The sequence below is a fragment of the Dipodomys ordii genome, unplaced genomic scaffold (assembly GCF_000151885.1).
Source record: "Dipodomys ordii isolate 6190 unplaced genomic scaffold, Dord_2.0 Scaffold156, whole genome shotgun sequence".
In the NCBI taxonomy this organism is placed as follows: Eukaryota; Metazoa; Chordata; class Mammalia; order Rodentia; family Heteromyidae; genus Dipodomys; species Dipodomys ordii.
In genome coordinates, this window is record NW_012267372.1 from 2,342,050 (window position 1) to 2,352,281 (window position 10,232).

Consider the following 10,232-nt stretch of genomic DNA (forward strand, 5'->3'; position numbering starts at 1 on the left):
TGGTAGAGCGCTTGCCTTGCATGCATGAGGCCCTGGGTTCGATTCCTCAGCACCACATAAGCAAAAAGAAAAAAGCAGGAAGTGGCGTTGTGGCTCAAGTGCTAGAGCGCTAGCCTTGAGTTGAAGAGCTGAGGGACAGCGTCCAGGCCCAGAGTTCAGGTCCCATGACCAGACCCAAAAAACAAACAAACAAATAATACAATGGGGGAATAGGTCTTTTCAAAAATTATACAAATACTGGGAATGTAGCTTAGTGGTGGAGTGCTTGCTTCACATGCATGAAGCCCTGGGTTAGATTCCTCAGTACCACATAAACAGGAAAAAGCCAAAAAGTAAGCAGGGGTCTGTTGGCTCATGCCTGTAATCCTAGCTACTCAGGAGGCTGAGATCTGAGGATCATGGTTCAAAGCCAGCCCGGGCAGGAAAGTCCCTGAGATTCTGATCTCCAATAAACCACTAGAAAACCAGAAGTGGCACTGTAGCTCAAGTGGTAGAATGCTCACCTTGAGCTGAAGAATGCAGGGACAGGGCCCAAGCCCAGAGTTCAAGCCCCACAACTGACAAAAAAAAATTATATCAAGACTCAGATGTATAACTCTCCTACAAAAAATGAATTTCAAATCTTTCCTTACATGATAAAAAATAACAACTTATAGTGGATCATAAATCCAATGACAAGATTGAAGTGTAAAAACTCTACAAACAGGGAAGGGACTTGGAATGTGCCTCAGTGGTAAATGCTTGCCTAGCATGCATGAATCTCTGCATTCTATTCCTCAGTATCCCATAAACAGAAAAAGCTGGAAGTAGCCCTGTGGCTCAAGTGGTAGAGTGCTACCCTTGAGCACAAACAGGCTCAGGGACAGTGCTGTGGCTCTGAGTTTAAGCCCCAGGACCAGCAAAAAATAAAAATAATAAAAAATTAAAAACAGGAATATATCTGCAATTCTGGTATAGGCAAAGATTTCTTTCCTTCCTTCCTTCCTTTCTTTCTTCCTTCCTGCCTTCCTTCCTTTCTTTCTTCCTTCCTGCCTTCCTTCCTTCTTTCTTTCCTTTCTCTTTCTTTCTTTCTTTCTTTCTTTCTTTCTTTCTTTCTTTCTTTCTTTCTTTCTTTCTTTCTTTCTTTCTTTCTTTCTTTCTTTCTTGTCCTGGAGTTTGAACTCTGGGCCTGGACACTGCCCCTGAGCTCCTTTCCTGCCCCCTTAAAGGCTAGTGTTCAACCATTTGAGCCACTGCTCAAGTGGCTTTTTTTTATGATTAATTGGAGATAAGAGTCTCATGGACTTTCCTGCCCCAGATGGCTTTGAACTGGGATTTTCAGATCTCAGCCTCCTAAGTAGTTAAGAATTATAGGCATGAACCACTGGTGCCTTGCTAGCAAAGATTCCTTTTAGACATGGTACAGAAAGAACGAGACAAAAAGATGGGTGAGGATGTTGAAAGGGATGACATGGATCAAGAGTCATTGTATTTATAAGTTGCTTTGTTGAACTACTTTTTTTTTTTGTCGGTCTTGGGGCCTGAACTCTGGGCCTGGGTGCTGTCCCTCAGCTCTTCAGCTGTAGACTAGTGCTCTAGTGCTTGAGACTTAGCCCCACTTCCGTTTTTTTCTGCTTATGTGGTGCTGAGGAATTGAACCAAGGGCCTTATGCATGCAAGCCAAGCACTCTACCACTGAGCCACCTTCCCAGCCCCTGAACTACTTTTTTATAAAACTGCTCTGTACAACTACTTAAAGATAATAAAAAGTAATTTAAAAATTAAAAAAGTAAATAGCATTCAACACATAGGCTACTGCGGAGGGGAAGACTCAGGAGTAATTCTTTTTTTTTGGAGGGAGGGTTGTGGTGGGGCTTGAACTCTGTCCCTCAGCTCTTCAGCTCAAGACAAGAGCTCTACCACTTGAGCCACAGCACCACTTCTGGTTGGAGATAAGAGTCTCATGGACTTTCCTGCTGGGCTGGCTTTGAACCATGATCCTCAGATCTCAGCCTCCTGAGTAGCTAGGATTACAGGCATGAGGCACCAGCACCCAGCTCAGGAGTGATTCTTGAGAGTGGAATGTTCTAGAACCTGCTGCTCCTCCCAGGGCTTTTCCCCCTGAAGACGATTAATGAGGATCTGAAGGGTATGAGGGAGTCTGTGGGGCTCAGCGACTCTTCAAGAAGGAGGAGAGGGAACCAGGTACCTTCCCATCCAAGCCGGGGAGTGGGGGGTGGAGGGGGGGTTAACACCTCAGGGACCAGACACAGGGCAACTTGGAGGGGCTGGGGGTGGTGACAAAGCTTGGCTTAAAGCATCTTGCTGAATGGTCCAGGAAGTAAAGCTTGGATCAGTTTCCCGGAGACCCAGCTGGGGCTCAGGAGGGGGACACTTTGTCCAAGGTAGTGGTCTCTGGGACTGATAGATGTAGTTCCAAAGCCAGGCAGTGGAGCCAGAAGTTACTCGTGAGAAGTTTCCATCACTATGATAGGCAGAGGTAGTATCGTAAGTCTCAGGTGATGATTGGTTAACTGATGTATTGATCATTATTTGAGACTGCTGGTGATCAAGCAGGGACTTGCCTATTCTTATCACAGTGCCATACACCAGATCCCTGACTTCCAGAACCGGCCCACACCATGCGTCTGGAGCCAGCCCTCATTCTCCACAAGGCCACGCTGGAGGTGTAGCCATCTTCCCTGTGGGAAAGTGCAGTGGACAAGCCATGGCCCTAATGTCCCTCCATGTGTGGAAGACACACAGGGCAGAAGGCGTAAGAAGAAACTGATCCTCCCTGTAAGAACTTCCTCCTCTCCTATTTCTTGGGCAGGGGAGGGATGGGTGGCCTTTCCTGTTGTGATAACTATCTCCTCTGCCTCCCTGCTGCAGAGCCTGGAGATGGGAGGCCTAAGGCTCTGTCCATGGTGCTGACCACCACTCGAAGGAGAACAGCTGGTGTGCCAGGCACTCCCAGTTCTTTTATTTCCAACAGTCCAGAAATATCACCAGGAGAAAGTGGGGAAGTGCTCCAAGGAGCTGGAGGGTGCTATGGATGTTATTGCAGGAAATGACACCAAATTAGGGTGACCACTTCCAGGTGTCAAACTATAGGGGTGTGTGTGTGTGTGTGTGTGTGTCTTACTGGTTCCAGCAGCATGACCTCCATTTCTTTTTCTTTTTCCAAAAATCTTTTGGCAAAGCCAGGCGCTGGTGGCTCACGCCTGTAATCCTAGCTACTCAGGAGGCTGAGATCTGAGGATCACGGTTCAAAGCCAGCCAGGGCAGGAGAGACCGTGAGACTCTTATCTCCAATAAACCACCAGAAAACCGGAAGTGGCACTGTAGCTCTAGTGGTAGAGCACTCGCCTTGAGCTGAAGCGCTGAGGGACAGCGCCCAGGCCCAGAGTTCAAGCCCCACAACGGACCAAAAAAAAAAATCTTTTGGCAGGGTGCTGGTGGCTCATGCCTGTAATCCTCAGGAGGCTGAGATCTGAGGATCACGGTTCAAAACCAGCCCAGGCAGGAAAGTCTGTGAGACTTTTATCTCCAATGAACCACCAGAAAACCAGAAATGGCTCTGTGGCTCAAGTGGTAGAATGCTAGTCTTGAGTTGAAGAGCTGAAGGACAGCACCCAGGCCCAGAGTTCAAGCTCCAAGACCAACAAAAAAAATCTTTTAGTTGGTTGTAGGGCTTGAACTCAGGGCATAGACACTGTTTGTGAGCTCAAGGCTAGTGCTCTACCACTTGAACCACAGCGTCACTTCCAGTTATCTGGTGGTTCATCGGAGATAAGAGTCTCAGGGACTTCCTGCCTGGGCTGCTTTGAACTGAGATCCTCAGATCTCAGCCTCTTGAGTAGCTAGGTTGACAGGCATGAGTCACCAGCATGTGGCATGATCTTCAGTTCTTTACTGCCCCTGAACTTGCCGCCCCCTCTGTGCAACAAACTTCCCAGGGGCTTCATGGCTTACCTTGGTTCACACTTAGGGTGTCCTGGGGAGATTCCTTCCCTGACCCCCTCCTCTAGAATCCCTGGAACCCCTCTTTCTCACCTCTCCTTACTCTATGCCCTCTGTGGCTCTTGTTGTCCCCTGGCTCTTCTTCTAGATGCCCTCACTGCTCTGTCTTGCTGCCCACTGGGGCAGGAGCTCTGTAGGGGCAGGGATACTGTGTTCCCCATGGTAGCCCCTGGGCCTGGGACAGGCTCAGACACCCACAGAGGAATGAACTGGCATTCTCAGGGCCCTGCATATCCACAGGGTATTTATTTATTTATTTATTTTATTTTTGCCAGTTGTGGAACCTGAACTCTGGGCCTGGGCATTGTCCCTCAGCTCTTCAGCTCTACCACTAGAGCCACAGCACCACTTCCAGCTTTTTCTGCTTTATGTGGTGCTGAGGAATCAAACCCAGGGCCTCATGCATGCAAGGCAAGCACTCTACCATGGAGAACACCTTCCACAGGGTGTATTTGACAATTTCTGAGGTTGGTGGCTACAGACACATTTCAAGCACCAGTTGTATTTTTATTTCATTTACCACCCTGACATCAATGCTAACATCACTTTCCAAAATATAGTAGATGGTAATGACTGACTTGAATGCCAAGTGTTGAGCTTTTCCTGGGAATTCCAGCAGGCATGGATGGCTCTCACCTGTAATCCTAGCTAATCAGGAAGCTGAGATCAGAGGATTGAAGGTTTGAACACCATGGTGGGCAGAAAAGTCCTTGATATTCTTATCTTTAATTAAACAGCAATAAACCAGATGTGGTTGCATAGCTCAACTGGTAGAGCACCAGCCTTGACCTAAAAAGCAAAGGGAGAGTGTAAGGTCCTGAGTTCAAACTCTAGCACTAGCCCAAAACAAACAAAACACTTCCAGTTTTGGGGGGAGATTAGATGTTCCCACATGCAGCCTCTGTTCTCAATGACCCACAAGACAATACTTGGGGCTCATTTTCTTCTGAAAAAGAGGACTCCCAAAAACATCTTTTCTTCTATTTTTCCCTCTAGGAACACAGGCCTCCCTAAAGGAGGTCAGTGGCCCCCAGGACAGTGGGATCATGGCTTGTGGACCATTCCTCTGTGCTCTCTATAACAAGTCTCATGGGGTAGATTTGGCTCCAGGTGAATCTGGCCTTCAATGGTCAAACCCCAATAAGGCCGTATCATGAAAAAGGGGAAGTAGACTCAGTGCAGGCCTGCCAACCTGTGTGTGCAGTGCATTCACCCTACTCGGCACCCAGGGCTCATGAAAATCACTCACGTTAAAGTGGGATATGCTGAGATTTTCTCTCACACCACAGATCTTCACTTATAGTTTGTAAGGTGTATATTCCTAGGTCCTCCTGAGTGGAATTCTGCAGCAGCAGCGTGCCATTGGGGTACACGATCTCTCTCTGGCTGGATGCAGGTCCTGGTATAGTAACTCCAAGACCTGTCACGTACGAGGCGATTTGCTGGGAGGTGATGGTCTCTTGTCCTTTGAACCACCGGAAGGCTAAAAGATTCTCTGGCAGATTGTGAACCTTCAGGAAAATGTCCGACTCTTTCAAGGGCAGAGCTGGTTCAATGGTGAACTGGGCAGGGATCGGTGTCTTCCAGAGGGTTAAAAGGGAAGCTAGAAGGGAGGAGAGAGAAACCCCATTCATATTGAGACCTTGGTATGGAGGGAAAATGGAGCCCTGAGAATGTGTCCTCAATCTCCTGCCTTGGGGTATATGTGTCTGTGTATGCATGTATGTGTGTATATATGAACACACATATTCACATGTGCATATATACCCACGTATGTGTGTATACATACATGTGTGTGTTTACATGCCTTGGTGTTCATGCATGCATACATACATGTGTGTGCTCATGCACGTACATCTGTTTATGTATGTGCATATGTACATATATGTATGTGCACATGCACATGTGTGTATGTGTTATGAATGTGTGTGAATGTTATGTGCACACATACATACATACATGTTTATGTGTGTATGTTGCGTATGTGTGCATATGTGTATTCACATATATGTGTATGTGTATACATATAATGCAGGTGTGCATGTGCATATGTGCATATGTTTGTATGTGTGTGTGCATGTATGTGTGAGTGTGTCTTAATGGCTCTGCGCAGGCCTCATATCCTGTGTGTGCATTATAGTCAGTCTACCCTGGACCCAGGGCTCATGAGAATCACTCACGAAATACAGAGATCTCCACATACACCAAATCAATCCTCTGATCTGTCCGAGTGATTTGGAGGGTATAGAATCCAGTGTCTTTCAGGGTGAGGTTCTGCAATAGCAGGGATCCATCAAAGAACAATTTCTCTCTGCCACTATGTGCTGGTCCTGTCTTAGATGTGCCGACAGTTGGAAAATAGAAGGCTATTTGACGGCTGTCAATGGCTTCTTTTACCTTGAACCAGTGAAAGGCCATAATGTTCTGTGGCAGATTAAGGACACGGAGAAGAACTTCTTTCCCTTCAATAACTTTGGGCGGCACAGTTTCCACAAAGATGTTGGCAAAGGTGGCGTGGAACTGGACAGCTACCTGTGGGGCTGAGAAGGACAAGAGAGAAACCCATCAATAGTGAGACCTTCACCAGGTTCTGGTGTCTCACATCTGTAATCCTAACTACTCAGGAAGCTGAGATTTGAAGATCTCGGTTCAAAGCCAGCCCAGGCAGGAAAGTCCATGGGACTTTTATCTTCAATTAATCACCAGAAAACTGGAAGTGGTGCCATGGCTAAAGCAATAGAGCACTTGAGCAAAAGGGTACAGGGACAGAGCCCAGGTCCTAAGTCTAAGCTCCAGAACTCACACCAAAGAAAAAGGTGTGTGTGGGGGAAGAACTGAAAAGGAAAGGAAAATAAGAGAAGAAAAGAAAAAGAAAAAAAGGGAAGAAAATACTCTCATTATTTTGGGGGAGATTAGATGCCCCCACCTGCAGCTTCTATTCTCAAACCCACAAAATTCAGGAGGCTGAGATCTGAGGTTCATGGTTCAAAGCCAGCCTGGGCAGGAAAGTCCATGAGACTCTTATCTCCAATAAACCACCAGAAAATCCGAAGTAGCTCTATAGCTCAAGTGGTAGAGTGCTTGCCTTGAGCTGAAGGGCGGAGGGACAGTGCCCAGGCCCAGAGTTCAAGCCCCATGACTCACAAAAAAAAAAAAAAGACCCACAAGACAATACTTGGGGCTCATTTTCTTTGGCAAAAGGTGAAAGACATCTTTTCTCCTATTTATCCCTTTGGGAACACAGACATCCCTAGGGGATCTCTGTGGTTTCCCCGGACCAATGGGATCGTGGCCTGTGGACCATCCCTCTGTCTTCTCTATAACAAGTCTCTGGGAGTAGACCTGGCTCCCGGTGAGTCCTGCCTTCACTGCTCAAACCCCAACAAGGCCACATCATAGAGAATACGAGGTAGACTTGAAGCAGTTCCTGCCAGCCTGTGTGTGCAGTGCGTTTACCCCATGCAGCACCCAGGGCTCATGGCACCCAGGGAGGGCATCACTCACAGGCCAGGCGGATCTCCATGGACAGCAAGTCAATGTTAGGACCATCCTGTATGATCTGTAGGCTGTAGAGTCCTGTATCTTTCCAAGTGAGGTTTCTCAACAGCAAAGACCCATCGGGATACAATTTCTCTTTGCCACTGGATGCAGGTCCTTGGCCGAATTGTCTAACATAGGCCAAATAGAAGACAACTACTTGGGTGTGGTCGATCGTGGCTCCTTTGAACCAATAGAAGGCTAACACATTCCTTGGCATGTTGTGGACACGGAGAAGAACATCCTCTCCTTTGAAAACCAAGGGCGGTATCATTTCAACAGTGAGCTTGGCAGGGCCGACCCGCTTCGGGACTGATGAAAGTAAGGCTAGGAGAGAAGAGAGAAATCCATCATTCATTAGTGAGATTGCTATACTGGATGGAAAATAGAGCTCTGAGCCCTGAGAGAAGTTGTCTTCAATTTCCTGCCATAAGTGTGTGTGTGTGTGTGTGTGTGTGTGTGTGTGTGTGTGTGAGAGAGAGAGAGAGAGAGAGAGAGAGAGAGAGTCTGTCTCCTATTGGCTCTGCCAGCAACATGACCTCCATTTCTTCACTGCCCCTGAACTTGCCACCCCTTCTCTGTGTGCAGTACTTTTCCCAGAGGGCTTCACGGCGGCTCACCCCTGGCTGCCCTCTCACCCCCTGCTCACACTCGGAGTGTCCTAGGGAGACACCTTCCCTGACCCTCTCCTTTAGATTACCTGGGGCTCCACTTTCTCCCCTCTCCCTGCTCTGTCTCCTCTATTGGCTCTTGTTACCCCCTGGCCTCCCATTCCAGATGCTGTGTCTTGCTGCCTGCAGGGGCAGAGATCGGTGGGGACAGGGATGCTGTGGTCTCTGTGGTGGCCCTGGGGCCTGGAATAGGCTCAGACACCCATGGATGAATGAAACACTGTTCCAAGGGCCCCAGTGTCTGCAGGGTTCATTTGGCAAGTTCTGAGGTTAGTGGTTAAGGATATGTTTAAAATCCCAGTTCTGTTTTGTTTTGTTAATCTCAAGATTCATCCTGACATAAATATTAACATCAATTTTCAAAATGTCTTGGTCGGTGAACTTGAATGGGGAAGAGTTGAGCTTTTCCTTTCTCCTGACAAACTCCAATGGGGGACTGGTGGCTCACACCTGTCATCCTAGCTACTTAGGGGGCTGAGATCTGAAGATCATGGTTCAAAGCCAGACTGAGCATGAAAGTCCATAAGACTCATCTCCAGTTAATCACCCAAATGCCTAATGTAGAACTGTGGATTAAGTGGTAGAACACTAGCCTTGAGTAAAAAAGCTCAGGGACAGAGCTTAGGCCCTGAGTTCAAGCCTTAGAAGTACTAAAACAAAGCAAAACAAAATGAACACTCTCAGTATTTTCTGGGCAAGTAAGTATCTGACAATCAGCTTCTGTTCTCTATGACCCACAAGACAATACTTGGGACACAATTCCTTCTGGAAAAGGGACCACTAAGGGACATCTTTTCTCCCATTTTGCCTTCTGGGAACTCAGACCCTCTCTAGGACGGTGGGACTGTGGCCTGTGGACCGTCCCTCTGTGCCCTCTGTAACAAGTCTGGGGGGGAGGGGTGGACTTGGCTCCCAGTAAGTCCTGCCTTCAATACCCAAACCCCAACAAAGCCACATCCTGCAGAATAAGAGGTAGACTCTGTGTAGGCCTGCCAGCCTGTGTGTTCAGTGCATCTACTTCTCCTGGCACCCAGAGCTCATGAGAATCACTCACGGGCTACATGGAGCTCCACAGACACCGTCTGACTCCACAAGTCCTCTTGTATGATTTGTAGGGTGTAGATCCCAGTGTCATTCCAAGTGACATTCTTGAATACCAGGGAGCCATCACAGAACACGATCTCTCTGCCCGTGTAGGCAGGACCTGTTTTGGATTGTCCATTTGCTGGCAGAAAGAAGACAATGTGATGGCTGTGGATGGTCTCTTCTCCCTTGAACCAGCGAAAGGCAAAAAGATTTGGTGGCAGATGGTGGACACGCAGGAGCACGGTGTCCCCTTCAGCAACAATGGGGGGCACGGTTTCAGCAGTGAGCTGGGCCTTTGTGGGTGCATTCCAGAGGCTTAAAAGTGAGGCTGGGAGGGAAGAGAGAGAAATCCATCAATACTGTGACCAGCCCAGTGCTGATGGCTGTACCTGTAATCCCAGCTAACAGGAGGCTGAGATGTGAGGATCGTGGTTTGATGCCAGCCTGGTTTTAAGGGCTTGAATGCTGTTCCTGAGCTTTATTATTTTTTTTTTAAACTCAAGGCTAATGCTCTTTCACTTGAGCCACAGCGCCACTTCTGGCTTTTTTTTTTTTTTTGGTAGCTAGTTGGAGATAAGGATCTCACCAATTTTCCTTCCTAGGCTGGCTATGAACCTCCATCCTCACATTTCAGCTGCCTGAGTAGCTAGGATTACAGGAATGAGTCACTGGGGCCCAGCCATGTAAGACATTTATCTCCAATTAACCACTAAAAATAGCAGAAGCAGAGCTATGGCTCAAGTGGCAGTTTGCTAGCCTTGAGCAAAAACAACAAAAAATAACAACAGCAAAAGAAAACCCTCAGAGACAGCACCCGGCTCTGAGTTCGAGCCCCAGGATGATCAAAAATAATAAACATTGGGCTGGGAAGGTGGCTCAGAGGTAGAGTGCTTGCCTTGCATGCCTGAGGCCCTGGGTTCGATTACTCAGCACCAC

The 10,232-nt window shown here is 47.7% G+C and overlaps 1 protein-coding gene across 1 annotated transcript in view; it reads right to left on the reverse strand.

Moving 5' to 3' along the window:
• Ceacam3 (carcinoembryonic antigen-related cell adhesion molecule 3) overlaps positions 1-10,232 on the reverse strand; it is a 25,664-nt gene that overhangs the window by 14,273 nt on the left and 1,159 nt on the right. The window contains exons 2-5 of the mRNA XM_013032616.1: positions 9,265-9,624; positions 7,507-7,866; positions 6,183-6,542; positions 5,285-5,605 (exon numbers count right to left, since the gene is read on the reverse strand). Of these exons, the coding sequence (XP_012888070.1) occupies positions 5,285-5,605; positions 6,183-6,542; positions 7,507-7,866; positions 9,265-9,624 (1,401 nt within the window). The remainder of the gene's footprint in view (positions 1-5,284; positions 5,606-6,182; positions 6,543-7,506; positions 7,867-9,264; positions 9,625-10,232) is intronic.